The sequence below is a fragment of the Lemur catta genome, chromosome 19, assembly GCF_020740605.2.
Source record: "Lemur catta isolate mLemCat1 chromosome 19, mLemCat1.pri, whole genome shotgun sequence".
Lineage (NCBI taxonomy): Eukaryota > Metazoa > Chordata > Mammalia > Primates > Lemuridae > Lemur > Lemur catta.
In genome coordinates this window covers 15,095,686-15,113,453 of record NC_059146.1, presented here as the reverse complement: position 1 = coordinate 15,113,453, position 17,768 = coordinate 15,095,686, and the positions used below count along the sequence as shown (strand labels likewise).

The 17,768-nt window shown below is 33.1% G+C and overlaps 1 protein-coding gene across 1 annotated transcript in view; it reads left to right on the top strand.

Moving 5' to 3' along the window:
- ANKRD17 (ankyrin repeat domain 17) overlaps positions 1–17,768 on the top strand; it is a 145,923-nt gene that overhangs the window by 85,551 nt on the left and 42,604 nt on the right. The window contains 9 exon segments of the mRNA XM_045532928.1: positions 999–1,190; positions 1,554–1,663; positions 3,901–3,988; positions 5,469–5,596; positions 5,851–5,970; positions 5,972–5,995; positions 6,708–6,810; positions 8,270–9,022; positions 13,321–13,475. Of these exon segments, the coding sequence (XP_045388884.1) occupies positions 999–1,190; positions 1,554–1,663; positions 3,901–3,988; positions 5,469–5,596; positions 5,851–5,970; positions 5,972–5,995; positions 6,708–6,810; positions 8,270–9,022; positions 13,321–13,475 (1,673 nt within the window).

Genomic DNA, 17,768 nt, shown 5'->3' with positions numbered 1-17,768 from the left:
TTGATAGATCTAATGTTTCATAAAACAGTGTGGGAAGCCCTGCCATAAGGACTAACTTGATGAGAGGTATAAGAATGCGCATCAGAAGCTGTCAAGGAGCTTTCTTTAGTACCTAGTAAACTTTTCTTTTGGGAAAAGTGAAACAATTACTTTGCTGTCTTAAGATATCTTAAGTTTAGGAGTAATCTCCCATCTTTGTATTTGTAGCCTGATTTTATTTTTCTTTTAGTAGTAATAAAGTTTTTGTTGGGACAAATTTAAGAGGAATGACACTTTTTAAAAAAAACTTTTATTTAGAGGTAATATTGACTAGAATTTTAAAAGCATATATTTTAGAGAGGACTTACTAAATTTGAATCACAACTCCACTGCTCGCCAATTTTGTAGCTTTAGGCAAGTTTCTAACCTTTTGTGCCTCAGTTTTTCTCATCTGTAGGGTAGTTGTGATAGTTAATACGTATGTATAAAGCTTGTAGAACAGTGCTTGTCATATAGTGCCTTTTAAGCATTAGCTATGGTGGTGGTAGTAGTAATGATGGTGATAATGTTGTGACCTTGGGTAAGTTAATTAACCTCAATTTCCTTAGCTGTAAAATGGAGCTGATAGTAATACCTAAACAATTTGGAAACTGCTTTGTATATTGCCTAGCAAATAGTAAGTGCTTATTAAATGTTAGCTATTACTATCATCATCACTGTCAATGTCTTTATCATCATTTTGAATCATTATAAGGGGATGTAGCTTATTTTTCTGAGTCCTTTTTATCACTTTTAACTTTTGGCTACATAAATAACACTCCAGCTGTGCACATCAAATATGGACTCGTAGATGTGGTTTTATTTACTGCCTCAGGAGTAAGGGAGAGGCTTTTTCTTATTTAGAATGTTGATACCAAACATTCATTTTTGAGATATAGTTTATTATGAAACAATCGTATTTTGCTTATCTCTAGAATAAGTTAATGACTTTTTAAAAATAATTAGAATCTTTATTTTAGGAGCAAATATCAACGCACAGACAGAAGAAACTCAAGAAACTGCCTTGACTCTGGCTTGCTGTGGAGGCTTCCTGGAAGTGGCAGACTTTCTAATTAAGGCAGGAGCTGATATAGAACTAGGGTGTTCTACCCCTTTAATGGAAGCTGCTCAAGAGGGTCATTTGGAATTAGTTAAATACTTATTAGCTGCAGGTAGGCATTTTTGCATTTGGAAGAAGTTTTTTACATGATTAAGTTAAAATGTTGTAATGCAAATTTTTTTATGTTATGATACAATGAATATGTGTAAAAAGTGTAATATGTATGTATTCTGAATAATTTACTGATGTTCATTATATTTGCAGCTTTAATTTCAAGCAGTTTTGTTTGTAATTGTTTTTTCTTTTTCTTTTTTGCTTTTAAAGATGCTGACAATATTCTCTGTTTCTAGAAATGAATAAGGTTATTTGTCTGATTTGAGGAGATATAGCTTATCTAGAGAAATTTTTGTATCCATAATTTATGTCATTTGGTTGTTTAAGTAAGTCGATGTATTTTTTGTTAACACTACTGCAGGAGCTAATGTTCATGCGACGACAGCAACAGGGGATACAGCACTAACATATGCCTGTGAAAATGGTCATACTGATGTAGCAGATGTCTTACTTCAGGCAGGAGCAGATCTGGTAAGCTGTGTCACTTATTAAATCCTAATATTTAAAAATAATACAAGATAATATTAAACTATGGGGATTCTAGACAAAAGGCATTTCTTTACTGCCAATTTTATGTTGGCCTTTTTGCTATTTATCTCATTTAGTCGCCTTTTTTTCTATGCTGTTTAGTGTTCATTCTTGTTCTCCTTTTTTAATAGGACTGTCCAATCCACTACCCCTCATTGCCTATGGGAAAGAAAATTCTGTGTTAGCGATATTAATACAAATTAATTTTCCCTTAGGTATTAGCTATTTTTAGAAGCTTTTTTTATTTTGTATAAATAAGGCAAACGTGGCTTAGAGGCATTTCAGTATATCTTAGGAAGTAAATTATGTCTACACGTTAAGAGCATTATTTAAGTAATAAGAGTTAAAAACATAAATATTTAATAAATAAATCTTTTCCTTCAAGTAGTTTATAATTTAATAAACTTGGGTGAAATAAATACTGATGTCAGTATAAGAGATGTCATAGGGGAAATGCAGAGAGTAAAGAAGCTTAGAAGAGGGAAAGTGGTCATCTGAGATGTTATATTTGGGGCTGGGTAATGTTTGCAAAGGTAGATATGGCACTGTTGCGGTAAAAGAGTTGGAAAAAGTGGTATGAGTGCAGCCTGGGAAGTAGGGAAGCATAATGCAAACATGTATGGGTAGGATAGCTGATCTTCCTGTTTAGTCTATGGGGAGTAGGAGGAAGACATCCCAAAGGTAGATTTTAGTTAAAATGTAAGCACCCATATTTTCATGGGGCTGAGATTTTGAGATTAATAAGCAAAGGTACTTTCCTTCATAGTTTATGACAGAAATTCACATACAGGCAGAAACAAGCTCCTCCTGTAACTAGTTTCATAAACTTAATAATTCATTTAAGTTCTCTTATTTATGAAAAGTGAGAGTTGAATTAGATCATTGTTGTGGCCTCTTTTAGTTCTGCATGTGCTAGTACAACTCTTGAAGCACTTATTACACAAATGCTATTTAGTTGTGTGCGTATGTCTCTCTTGTTAGACTTCGAGCTTCTTCAGCTTAGTAACTATATATCCAGTGTTTACCACAGTGGCTATAAAACGTACAGCAATGTAATCATTAGTACTTGCTTAGTTAATGGCAGCTAAAACAACCTAGAGTGTGGTTTAAGAGAAAAAGCAAAAGTTGTTCATTAGTTGTGAATGTTAATTTTTTAAAAAAAGGAAATACAAAATTCCTTACAAAAGATATTTTTCTCAAATCTTTATTTTTTAAGATCTGAAAATTTATGTAACAGTGTTCTCATTTACACAGCAATCATAGGTATGCAGTAGAATCTCCATCCTATTGAAACCCAAAAAGCTCTAGTAACATAATTGATGGTTTGAGAAATATTTAAATTATCCTTAGTCTTATCATTTTTATATAAGGTAAACTAGAGATAATAGGAAGTCTGTAAAGAGAGGGCAGTGATGTACTTACTGAAATTCATAGAGAGAGGACACAAAGTAATGAGAGGAAAATCATTTAGAATGGATGAGGATAATGCTAACCATATTGATTGTGTGGAGAGGGCTGTGCTAAGAGTACTATACGCTATTCAAGTTCGACAATCCTTTGTGTAGGAAAAGAGAGGGAAAAATTACTTAGGTGGATTTAGATGAGGGTGTCATGATCACATGACTATAACTCTAATTCTTAATTTTTTCCATAGAACATATTTCTAATTTCAGACTTTTTAAATTTAAAAATGTATTTCTTAATTTGCTTCAAAGCTTGGTATTTAGTATATTTAGATTCAGAAATTAATCCAATTCTCTTGATTTATTTGCATGAAAAAGAAATTGTTCAGGCCGGGCGCGGTGGCTCACGCCTGTAATCCTAGCTCTGGGAGGCCGAGGCGGGTGGATCGCTCGAGGTCAGGAGTTCGAGACCAGCCTGAGCAAGAGTGAGACCCCGTCTCTACTAAAAATAGAAAGAAATTATCTGGCCAACTAAAAATATACATACAAAAAAAAAAATTAGCCGGGCATGGTGGCTCATGCCTGTAGTCCCAGCTACTCGGGAGGCTGAGGCAGTAGGATCGCTTAAGCCCAGGAGTCTGAGGTTGCTGTGAGCTAGGCTGATGCCACGGCACTCACTCTAGCCCGGGCAACAAAGTGAGACTCTGTCTCAAAAAAAAAAAAAAGAAATTGTTCACTAGTGATTAAATATCAATTAAGTCTGTATTTTTTAAACAGGAACATGAATCTGAAGGTGGAAGAACTCCTTTAATGAAAGCTGCAAGAGCTGGTCATGTTTGTACTGTTCAGTTCTTAATTAGTAAAGGTAGGTTTGTGTAAAGCAGTAGTTTTTTTCCCAAAATGTCCACTTCTGCTCTCAGCTGTTTTGAGATTGAGGGGTAAAGGGCATTTTTTGAGGGTATTACATGGGGAAGGATGCTGCTGACATTTCATGAGTGGATAAACATCCTGCAATGCACATAACAGCTCCGAACTACAAACAACTGTCATAACACATAGCACCCTTGTTGAGAAACACTTCTATAAAGAAAAATTTCCCTATATAAAACTTAGAGGGTGTAGATAAAGTCTGTTATATTCATGTAATATAGTATCATTTTGAAACCTGATTTTTTTGCCACTGAGAAATTTGTGACAAATCACTTTCCTACTGTATACTTCCTTGGGCCTAAGTTTCCTTCTTTATAAAATATAGGGAGATGGTTATAAATATAATACAAAAAATGTTCACAATTGAAATATGGCAAAATGTCTGAGGGTTTTCTATCATGATCAGTAATTCTAGTTTGATACTAAAGACTTTAATGACCATATAAAATAAAAAGGAGCATATTGCTTCCTTTAAATTGTTGTGTTTACTACATAAGTTCTAGTTGAAACAGTTTTCATGTGGAGTCCATCATATTATTAAGTATAGGAGATTATAGATTATACTTTTGATTCCACATTGATAAAAGAAAGACTATATATGGGCCATATCTAATTTTAAGAGACAATAATATATCATTTTCTTCCTAAAAATACTGAAGAAATCTCAAATTTGTAATTGTTTATAGGTAAAATAAATCAGAAATGACTTCCTGGTCAAATTATTTTAGGCATTTTGAACATTCACTTGTAATATATATTTATAACACAGTATTATCAAGAAAGGAATTATGTACATAATCACCATTCTCTCTCTTTGGTTAATGAATTTGATTCCAGTTTCTTCTCTTTTATTTCCATTTCCTATATTACCTAGCACAATAATCCAAATCATGGATAGATTTATGGAGTGGGGATGGCAGGGTGTTGTACCTGTTTTCATTCTCAGATATTTCCTAATGAAAAAAGATAGTACTGCTCTTACTTTCTATTCCATGTTCTTTGCATATTTAACCTGTAAAGGGCAGGGTGTTTTATTTTTATTGGGTTTTAGTCATCTTTTCTACTGAAGAACTTAAAATATAAATAAAATTTTGCATTTTACTTTTTCATACAGTGATTATATTAGGAGTAATAGATACTTTTGATATCTTTTACTGGTACATACTGAAATATTTATGGATGAAATTATATCATGTTTGTCTGGGATTTGCTTTAGAATAATTCAAGATGGGAGAGGAGAATTGATGTGGGTATATGTGAAACGAGATTGGCCGTGTGTTTATAATCGTTGAAGCTGGGTAATGGGTATGTGGGGCTTCCTTATCCTATTCTCTCTACTCTATGATTTTTAAATTTACCATAATTTTAAGAAAAGCCATTTTGCTAACATGATTTTCAATGCTTGTCTGTTTTAGGAGCAAATGTGAATAGAACCACAGCTAATAATGACCATACTGTACTGTCCCTGGCTTGTGCAGGGGGTCATCTGGCAGTGGTAGAACTACTTTTGGCTCATGGGGCAGATCCTACTCACCGTTTAAAAGTATGTAACTCAAATGTTTCAGGCAACATTGTAAATTAATTCTTCACTATTGAACATTACAGAATATCATCTATAAGTTTCATTTTTAATGGCATTCCGAGTATTAATTTTCTCTTTTCTTATTAGAGGAAAGTATTCTTTACTAAATCCATGATTTTAATGTGTCTGGGACCTGTTTGCTTTATCTTCCTCATTGATTCTGTAAATTAGCTTATAATTTTCACTTTTTTTGCCTTCCACATTTACTCTTTCAGGATGGCTCAACTATGTTGATAGAAGCAGCAAAAGGTGGCCATACAAGTGTTGTTTGCTATCTTTTGGACTATCCTAATAACTTGCTTTCAACTCCTTCACCAGATGTCACTCAGTTAACCCCCCCCATCCCACGATTTAAATAGGGTAAGATTCAAAACTAAAGCATTTTATATTATGTCTTCTTTATCCTCCTTTCACTCATAGTTTCAGTTTAAACTAGATTGATTATTTTTGTTATAATAATGTAGTTCTCTTTATAAAGATGCACTTCATATGGTTAGTGAACATCTGATATAATATTAAGACTCCAGATTGATATGATTTTACTTTGCTTTCTTCAGGTTGAATAACAACTTGAATTCAAAGCGCATTAAAAATGTTATGGAAAATAATTGGGTACCAACATATTTTCAGTAAATATGTCATTGTCTGAGTTGGTGGTATATTACAAATACTTTGATGATCCTAGCACTCTGGGAGGCCGAGGTGGGAGGATCGCTCGAGGTCAGGAGTTCAAGAGCAGCCTGAGCAAGAGCGAGAGCCCGTCTCTACAAAAATAGAAAGAAATGATCTGGACAGCTAAAAATATATATAGAAAAAAATTAGCCGGGCATGGTGGCACATGCCCGTAGTCCCAGCTACTCGGGAGGCTGAGGCAGAAGGATTGCGTAAGCCCAGGAGTTTGAGGTTACTGTGAGCTTAACGCCATGGCACTCTAGCCTGGGCAACAGAGTGAGACTCTGTCTCAAAAAAGAAAAAAAGAAAACTTTTAAAAAGTCTGTAACTTATTCTTTCTTTAAAGCATATTATTTATTGGATTGTGTAGGACACTAATAATCAGAATCCATTGTCCTAGGCTCCTCGTGTACCGGTTCAAGCACTGCCCATGGTTGTCCCACCTCAGGAGCCTGACAAACCACCTGCCAATGTTGCCACTACTCTTCCCATCAGGAATAAAGGTCAGTTATAATACTGAAGACTGTTTCTTATTTGTTGTCCAGGTAAAAATAAGATTACAATAAAAACCAGCCATTTCTCCAAAAAATGAATTTTACTAAGTTGGTATAATTAAAGATTTTTCTTTTACCAATGACAAAAGCATGTTAGTGGGAGAGAAGGTAGTTAATAGCATTAATTTGCTAAAATTAGAAGTATTAGCAGGAGAAATTCAGATGCTTTTCATTGATGCAATTCTGATTATCCATGATTTCCTCTAATAAATAGTAATTTTTGTGTAAAATGTTAAGCTGGGTATAGTTGGGTGATATTTTTGTAAATTATTTACTCAAATCTCTTTAGTGATATAAGGCAGAAAGAAGATTAACAAGATGGATCAAGTATTAAAACTTATTTTACAATAACTGGTTTAATACAGATTTTATATCTGGGATACCTTTTCTCAACCAATAATTCAAAGTTACTTCAGATATGCTTGTTTATTCCTCTAGAATTCTGAGGTCCATATTTGACTTGTGGATGTTACACCATGCATGTTCTTAAGTTATGTACCCAAACATTACACCTACCAGTTTGAATCAGTTTTTCTTTTTAAAAATTTTACCTGAAGAACCAATGCAGTTTTTATTTTGTTTTTTGGCTACCTATATTATTTTACCAACAAGAATGCTAAGTATTTCCACCAGCTCTTTTCAATCACTACTACCAATCTAGAGCCTTGGCACCTTTTTCAATTGGTATAGCAAACAATTGATTGCTATACCTGTGGCCAGATCTGTCTATTCACCTGGCTGTCAGAAGATATAGTGGATGGCATAGTCTAGCATCTTTTCTTCCAGGGAAACTGAATCCCAGTTCTCTATTGGCCAGGTAGCTGTGTGAATATGTGAATTTATATCTTGCCTATATCAGTCTTGAAGATGATAGACCCCAACAAAGACATATATCTTAGTTGGATTTTAATTGTTACTTCTCAGTGGTTTGGGTACTCTTTGTGTGTATGTGTGAGTGTTTAAAAGTCACAGACTATTAAATGTGAAAAAACCTTGACTTAGAGGTCTAAGTTTTTCCTACATCCTAATAATTTAGCATTATTGTTCTGTTCCTATGATGAGTTTTTCATCTTTATGACCATATGGAATATATACACATAGCCTTAGATTGTACTTTAATTGCACCACTTAGGTATCACAAACCTGCATCCCTCTGTTGTCTAATTTTAGCCATGTGATATTTTTAAAATTCTGAAATTAATTTCCAAAGCTAATGCACATAAAATACATACATTTTATATTTATGAAAAAGAAGGTGGATTTGTTTTTAACTTTTTAGCAGTACATTTTCACCTTCTATGGATATGATAACTTGGTGCATAACTGTTGGCACTAAACCTCCCAACAGTAACTCTGTAATGAGGATGCCATTCATGTGCACTTCTGAGGGGGTTTCTTTTTCACACAGCTGCTTCTAAACAAAAGTCCAGCAGCCATTTGCCAGCAAACAGCCAGGATGTACAGGGTTACATCACCAATCAGTCTCCAGAGAGCATTGTAGAAGAGGCTCAGGGAAAGTTAACAGAACTGGAACAGAGGATAAAAGAAGCCATAGAAAAGAATGCACAGCTGCAGTCCTTGGAACTGGCTCATGCTGACCAACTTACCAAGGAGAAGATCGAGGAGCTGAACAAAACGAGGGAGGAACAAATTCAGAAGAAACAAAAGATTTTGGAGGAACTACAGAAAGTAGAACGAGAGTTACAACTGAAAACTCAGCAGCAACTAAAAAAGCAGTATCTAGAGGTTAAAGCTCAAAGAATTCAACTTCAGCAGCAGCAGCAACAATCTTGCCAACACCTGGGATTACTAACTCCTGTTGGGGTTGGAGAACAGCTTTCCGAGGGAGACTATGCACGGTTACAGCCAGTGGATCCCGTTTTGCTTAAAGATGAACCCCAGCAGACTGCTGCTCAGATGGGTTTTGCACCAATCCAGCCTCTGGCGATGCCTCAAGCTTTGCCCCTGGCGGCAGGTCCCTTGCCTCCAGGGTCCATCGCAAATCTTACAGAACTGCAAGGAGTGATAGTTGGACAGCCAGTACTGGGCCAAGCACAGTTGGCAGGGCTGGGGCAAGGAATTCTGACAGAAACACAACAAGGGTTAATGGTAGCCAGCCCTGCTCAGACCCTCAATGACACGCTGGATGACATCATGGCAGGTGGGTTTATATTGTTATGAGCAGGTATCAAATATGATTTGCTTTAAGGCGAGTAAGAGTGTGCCAGAATTTTGCCGTTACCCAACTTGAGAACTATTTTTGGACTCTTGACCCATGTCTATCTTTAGAAATATTAGTTCAATCTCAGAAGTTCTCAGAGGAATACAGGTCGAATTAAAGATTAGCTCATTCAATACAAATGACTGAAGCTTTCTGGCTTAGCTGGGTAGGCTGGGAATCTAAGTTTTTCAGTAGTGGGGTTAATGTTTGATTTTTGTTTTTGTTTTTTCCCTTTAAGTTCAGAATACTAAGATTGAATTTTGGCATTTTGCTTCTGTATTCACACCACTAAACTTGGAAATTGTTAGAAGTTGAAGTGCAAAACTAGGAGGACACATCAGAAAGCTTATTTGTGAACAGAAATATTTTATATCCTAATGGATCAGACTTCAAACTTGGTGGATTTTAAAAAAAAAACCAAAAACTTAAACACCTTTACAAAATTAATAAAGTACCAAATCAAATAGGGTTTGATTATACTGTATGTCAGTGATTTTTATCCCGTGACTGTTAATGTGTAGTCTCTTTCTAACTGTATCATAGGAAGATGTGGTCCCCTGACAGTATTATAAATGATATATTTTTAAATGTGTAGCCAGAGAAATTTCACTCTAATTATTTTCATTGGCAAGCAGAAATATTTTAAAAGGTTGTTTTAATACTTCTAGGTTTTGGTACTTTGGTAGAATGAGATTTTATAGTTATAAGCAATAAAAATGCTATCTGAAAAGGATAATTTGCTTCTTAAAAGAAAAAGACAAAAAGGAAATTTGAAAAGGAAGGGAAAAAGGACGAAAAAAGGAAATAAACAGTTGAATTTTGATAATTTTCATCTAATCTCTCCCCCATTTTTATTCATTGGTCTGTACTTAAAGGATGATTGACTTTTCCTAATTTTAAAACTATGTTTTAGTAGCATTACATATTATGATGAGATTACACATACTTTAAGTTTCATCTTTTAAAAGGATAAAAGTAAACTAAGTTGTATATTGTTTAGACATTTAGCTAACATTCAGAAACAAAGAAACCAGCTGATGAGACAGATTTTATGCTTAAAATTTCGCTAAAGCTTTCTAGTCCTCCTTTAATATCACCTCAATAGTAACATGTGGACTGAAAATCTCTACTAAACTTAAGGGTGAAGTAACTGCATTGGAAAAACTGCTAATAATAATTAGTAGTAAGAACTATAAAGACTCATTGATGAGTATAAAATTTTTCTATAGATTTAAAAATTACTACTAATCACCACTAGCTGGTTATAATAATTGGTAATACAATATTAAAATTCTTAAATATCCTGTGAAAACTGGAGCATAGTACTATAAATCCCAAATTTGATACTGTGTCCATGGCCATTAATTTAGATCATCATAATATTCCATTATGTCAATAAAACTATCAAAGGATATATAGTGTTAAATGTTACTTATGCACTTAAATGAATAATAGAAATTCCATACTAATGGATGTTTATACTTTTTTATATGCTATCAGAGTTTATGTGATGTGCTTGGGCATAGTTGTCAACAATGATTTGCCAGTTGTACAATTTTTTATACTGATCAGAATTATCACCAGTTTGTAAAGTAGCTTTTCTGTTGATTTGTATACCAAACAAAAATAGTTCTGTGTATTCCCATGTAAAAATTTTTTAAATACACATAACTTTTTAGTATGACAAATACTTGTCATACTATACAAATATTTTACTTCTTTATTCTCATTTATATGGGGAGAGGAGAGAGACCAAGAAGGAGGAAGAGCAGGATTAAAAACATTCAGCTACCTACCTACAACTCCTCCTGGTAACATGCATGTGCACATGCATACATCTGCATGTATACTCATGTGTTCACTTCCACAGCCTCATTCTTTAAACTTCTGTGGTAGGATTTGTCCCTTTAGTTGACTAATGATCATTTCCACTTCTTTGGGTTTTTAAAAATATATTACAATCTCATTAGGCTCATAGTCTTCTTTCCTTCCCTCTAGCATAGCCTCTGCTGTGTACTTCTTAGTCCCCATTTATTAGATTTCTCTCATAAGATTTGGTCTCTTTTTCTCTAGTAGTTGGCTGACCAAAATCTTCTGTCTTCCCTGTTCTTCACACTAGCCAAAGCAAAATCAGTTCCCTGTTTAACCTGTCTTAACACTTTGCTTTTTCTGTGGTCTCCAGTTCCCTTTTTCCTACCCTGACATTAAAACTTTCTGAGCATGTGATTCTCCCTCTCTAAATCAAACCCTAAAATGAAACCCCACATGCAAAGATCTGTACCAGAGTTCCTTCAGTACCTACATATTTACTTTTGTTACTTTTAACTGTAGAAAATGGGTGAGTGATGGACAGTTACTTAATTTTAGTAAGCCAGTTTCATAGGTATGCCAAAGGAAATTAAATGAGGGAATTGATTTTGCCTGTCTCCTTGTAGATGAGGTGATAAGAACAACCAATTTGACCAAACAAGTAAGAAAACTCTTCAATTTTAGTAGGTTCTTTAAAAGAAATTAGCCCAATTGAAATGTGAATTATAATTAGTCATTTAACAATAAAGCTAAGGGTTTTTTTTACCTATTTAGTAGCATGAAATAAAAATCAGTGATTTAGACTGGTGTTCATCTTGTTTAAGCTGCTTTTGGTGTTTAGTATTTCCATTTGTGAAAATCCAATAAAAATACGTAAGGAATCTATTTTAAGAGCTATAGATTTTATGATTTTGAGATTTATATCTAGAATATGTACACTTAAGTTATCTTGATCTTTTTTTTAACATATAAAACTATCAACATGGAGTAACAATATTAAGGTCACTAGATAATCATTTTAATATATTAGTATGTGTCCTTTTCTATTGGTCTGGATCCCTAGGGATTCAAACAGTGTTTTGTTCTGTTTTGTTTTGTTTTGTTTCCTCCTTCATTTTTCCTTTGGCTTTTAAGTGGACCTAAAAATGTAAAATTATAGAATGTGTGTTGCTATAATGTATAGTATTTGTTTGTGCCTGAACTAAGGATTTCATGTAAAATAGATTTCTTAATTGACAATTACGTTTTTATTAGTTATAATAAGGTCAATTTCAGTTTTTATTCTGGCAGGATTATAACCTCTTTTGCCGAGTTTCAGATCCAGTTGTGAATCCTGATTGTTTTCTGTCTGATGTAGTTGATAACTACTTTGGTAACGCACATCTGCACTACTGTTAACCATTCAAAGATTAATGCCCATACTTTAATATCATAGCATTTTTAATGGGGGGTAGAGGTTTAGTTCACATATCAACTCCTGAAGTGAGTCAATAAGGAAATAAATTGCCCTCAGCTGAATCTACAGTATATCCTATGCCACCATCTTTGGTGTTCTCCCATCTCAAGTACTGACCAAAAGTTGCATATTTTGGTGAAAATAATATCACAGCAAAATCATACTTAGAGAAACTAACAATCCATATTTGAAGGATAATTGTTTATATAATTTCTACCCTAATCTTTCAGTTTTGTCCTCACAAGTCAGTATGATTGCTGGATTGGTGAGCATTTTACCCCCATTTGATCCACACATAGAAATGTAGTTTCTTATATGAAGAATTATTCGGAAGGGGATATATAAAAATTTGATCCTCACATAGAAATGTAGTTTCTTACATGAAGAACTATTCAAATTTTTATATTTGAATTTACTGCCATACAGAGGGCTACAATGCAGAATATTATCCCCTTGTTTACAGTTAGTAAAATAATAGGAGGAGGTGTTTTAAATGATTGGATATCGAGGTTCTCCACTCCCAAACAGTGATATTACTTTCATTAGTTCTGGAATATGAGGTGTGAAATTGACAAGTAAAAACCATATTTTTCCTCTTCTGATCTTGACTGTTTTATTCCTTTTTTAATTAAGAAAATATAATGGACAACTTTCCATTTTCATTTATATTTTTAATACATACAAAATATTTTTGTTTTCAGGGTTATTTTGAGATAAGGTTTCATGACTACTTATGAGAGGGAAATATTTTTTTCCAATGGATTATTATTTAGAAAATGGGCTACTCTCAACATACATTTTTATTTTAGACTGTCATCCAGTCAAAAATAACCAGGAAAATAAAATATTAGCAGTGGTAGTGTCCCTGTAGATATTTTGTTTTTAAAAGTCTTTAAATATTTTCTGATAAATATTTCTTACTATTACCTAACAATGTTTCATCCTTATTAAGTGCAGTTATTTTGTTCAACAGCAGTCAGTGGAAGATCATCTGCAATGTCAAACACTCCTACCCACAGTATCGCTGCTTCCATTTCCCAACCTCAGACTCCAACTCCAACTCCAAGTCCTATCATCTCTCCTTCAGGCATGCTACCTATCTACCCTGCCATTGATATTGATGCACAGGTAAGCCCCAAATTTAAGAGAGATAGTTTTTCACTGGATTATGCTATCATTAAAAACATTAACATTCCGTGATTTAAACCATGTTAGACTGCTTCGTATCCCGGGAAAAACCTGAGCCACAGTTATAACTTAATTAAGATTCACATTTTGAAAAATAAAATACCAAATATAGATTATTACTGATAATTATGTGATGGTCTGGTTTCCAAGGTCATCAAATAATTTTTAAAAAAATTTTATTCTAGTTTAGAAGAGAATGTAAAAAGAACCTTAAGATTAGTCCATATTTTCTTCTAATAATGGGTTCCATGTAAAAGAAAGAATATTCTAACATTTTTATATCTTCGAAACTTTTGATCTTGCCAGTTGAAGTATACAGTGAGTTTATGTGTCTGTGTCTATAAAATTTAACTGTTTTGGGATTCCAAGCACTTTTTTTCTCTTCAGTTTATCTGAATAATGGGGGGGGGGATATGGAGATACTGTTTGAGTTAAGCTTTAGAAAGCTTGAGAGCTATTAAGTAATATTATTTTTAAAAAATGGTTTACAGTGAAATCTCAGGGCAAGGTGAGGTTGGGGAGAATAGCACGTATTTTGTCTTGGAGAAAGGCTAAGCGGTCTAGCTTAGAAGACTGCTGAATAAGGTAAGAGGGTGTATGGCCTTCAGGACTGAGAAATGTTTGTATTGTATTTAGTTTTTGTATTTTGATTAATACCTGGGTGAGGGAGTGTCCATTATAAAACTTTTGTATTTGATTAGTTCTTTATAATAAAGGCACAATTTTAGGAAGTGTGTTTGCGTATGTGTAGTGTGTGGGCCATTAAGGGTATGTACTCTTAATCTATTAACAATAAAGTTTCTGTTTTATTAAAATGTTTCCCAGTAACACTGTGAAAATGGAGTTTTATTTCTGTTCTTGTTTTGTTTCCCAAATGTCTGTGGTTTTATCTGTGCTAACTTTGGGGTTTTCTTTGTTTGTTTTGGTTTTGTTTTGTTTTTTGAGCATCTAAAATTGTCAGGGACTATTTTTAAGGAATTGTCTCATCTAATCCTCAGACCACTTATATGAGGTAGCTACACTTGATACCCATCTCCCTGATGAGGACACCCAGGCTAAGAGAGAGATTAAGCATTTTTGCTTATAGTCACTTCATTTAGCTAAGAAGTAATGGAGCTGGGAATCAAACTCAGTCTGTTTGACTTGAAAGACAACACTCTTAACTACATCCTTCCCCCCCCCCCCCCCAAAAAAAATGAGATGTTCATGTAAGAACCACAGTTATTTACTTTTAATATTAATAGCATTGTAGAACTGGTTTGAACTTGGTATTGAATTTGCATTATTTTCCTCCAGTCTTTTTTGCTTATGGGACCAAGAATGTGATCCAGAAGCAAAAGTGAATACTTTACCAAAATATAAAAGGATTTCTTTGTAAGATGTTTTCCAATAAAGCATGCATAGAAAAAATTTATCCAGATATTAGGATTTTACTGAATTTGGAATTATTATAGTGATGGTGAAATGATTTTACCTGACTATACCACGCAACCTATTATCGCTATAAATTAATTTCTGAGAAGTTACATATAATTTTTTAAAAATTAAAAAAATTTAAAAACTTACATTTTAAACATAATAGGCAAACTTATATAGAAAGATTTAACTGTGGCTCCTTAAAAATCTACTCTGTTTGGTCTCTACATTGAGGTTTTTCATTTGTTGGGTTAGCCCAACCTGAAACTACTTTCTATGGAGTTTATCAGAAGTGCTTACTTAGACATTGGAAAGTTCCTGTTTTAGAAAAAATATATAAAATAATATTCAGAAATAATTGTTCACAATTTTTCTCTTAATTTTTGATACTAGTTTTTAAAATTTACTAGGTACTTTAAGTGATACAAATAAAGCAAGTGATACAAATAAAGCAAGTGATAAAAATAGTCTTTTGTACTCAGTCCATCTGAAGTTTTTGTTTTGATAATATAAAATTTCTTGAGCTCCTAAATAATGGATAATTTGATTTATGTGTGACAATACTGTGCCATAACAGATAGTAATATCATGAAAAAATTAATACCAAGATTCATCTTCTGTTTTGAAAGATTGACATTCTCTAATACTTGGATCTTTCATTTGTTTATTTAATAAACCTTAAATTTTTTTTAATAAACCTTAAATGTATACATACTTAACACTTTACAGACATTAGCTTCTTTAACTTCATCTTTATAACAACCTTATGAGGGTATAGGTACTATTCTTATTCTCATTTTACAGATGAGGAAAGTAAGACAGAGATATTAACTACCTTGCCCAACAGCTAATATAATGGTAGAGGCAGCTTTTGAACTCAGACACTGTGGCTGTAGAATTTATCTTCTTAACTACTGCCCCATGCTACATGTTTTTTGATTTTTAGCTTAGGTATGAACATTGAATTTGAATTAGAGTAACATGGCAAATTAGATTACAGAAAAATGTCCACTACCTAGTTGGTAAGAGATCGTATGTCTTTCATTTTGTATATTTACATCAAATCTTAATTTAAGGAAGAACAAAGAGAAATGTTAATTGTTTAAAGCCTCAAAGTATGACTGATTCTGGAAAACAGTCATACCTTTAGCTCCTTTAATTGAACATTTTAGATAGGAACTAGTATTTTTGACAAGAATTAGGAGAATTCATGTTTAATTTCTGGACCTTGACAAATGCTGAAGAGTTTGCATTGTTTGTAAGGGTTCTCAAATCTATGTTATACAACTGGAAATCACCTTTTGTGGGTGAGGGTGTGCCACAGGCTCTTCGTAACAGTTTTATTGAATCATGTTTTGGTATTTTCAAAACTTTTAAGATTCATACCACATACTATGCTGTTATCAAAATATGTTTTAGGAACATCAATAAAAAATAACTTGAAGGAATTATTTCAGACTATTTTATTATATCTTTTTATAGTATATAGCTCTGATCTTTACTTTTATTTTGAGTGGTATGTCCAAACTTATCTGGGTATTGTACATATAGAAATTAGAAATCATGCAGAGATTTTTAAGAACCACAAGTTTTATGTGAAATGGTAAATCTGCCTTGAAGGTTAAAGTTGAATACCATTAATTAAATATTTTTATATTTTATTATATGCAAAATTTGATTGATTCTAGGGGCCACTAAAAGTGAAAAAGTACCAGATGTTTTGTTCATGGACTGTAAAAACTTGTTCCAGCCCCTTTCTTGTAACATATCCTTCATATATTTCTGAACTGTTTTCTTGTTTTTATTCTCAGACTTCTAAAGGCTTTTCTTGAACTTGGAGTAACTTATTCTATTACATCTCAAAAATGGAAAAAATAAATACTTCCTTACACAATTTTGCTTTTTTCCAATTTTTCATAATTAACTCATCCATTATATTATCTTGTAAAGTTGGTAGACATTAAATTTAACTTGCAACATATATCAAGACTAAAATTGTAAAGTATGTGAAATTATGTTTTACCTTTAATGGTGTAAATATTATTTGAATATTTTTCTCTATCGGTTTTGCAGTACACAGAACAGTTTCATCATAATATAATTAAATGAGAAATTAAGGGCAGCAAAAATTAACAATGATGTATATAATATGCTGCCATTATAGTACTCTACTTTAAAATACATACATTCTATTTCTTAATATGAACTGATTTTTTAATAGGTTACTCACTTTACTGATTATTCTCATTTACCAAATACCCTAAAGTGCTATGCTACTTTTTAAGCTTACGTATAACTTTGACTGGCTTAGAGAATGAGATGTTTGGATTTGTGAAGGTTGGAGACCTAAAAAGTTCAGCTCCTTAAGTCCTAATAATTTTCAAAGTAATTTGAATACTTTAAGAGTAATTAATAGACATGCTTCCTTTTTTATAGACAGTTTAGGTATGTTTTTTCACTTGTGTTTCAACTCATTAAAAGTTGCCTTTTCCTTCAGTATTTCTATCGTAGGATTTTTTTCTTGGTTTTTCATTCTGTATTACTATTACAGAATTGAGTAGTTATGTTGAGAACTTATAGAATATTTTTATGTTACAGTTTTGTCATTTTTGTAAGCCAGAATTCTTCATAACAATATCTGTTATGGTATGGAATGGTATCTTTTATGGTACCATGGGTTAAATGGAAATTTTCTTTAGAATGTAAACCTGGACGAACTCTTAACAGAGCTCTGGGCATCTGTCTCCCTTTAGGTTTGAGACTTTCCTTAGATGTTATGACAAGGAATGTGACTTCCTGACCAATATAACATAACTT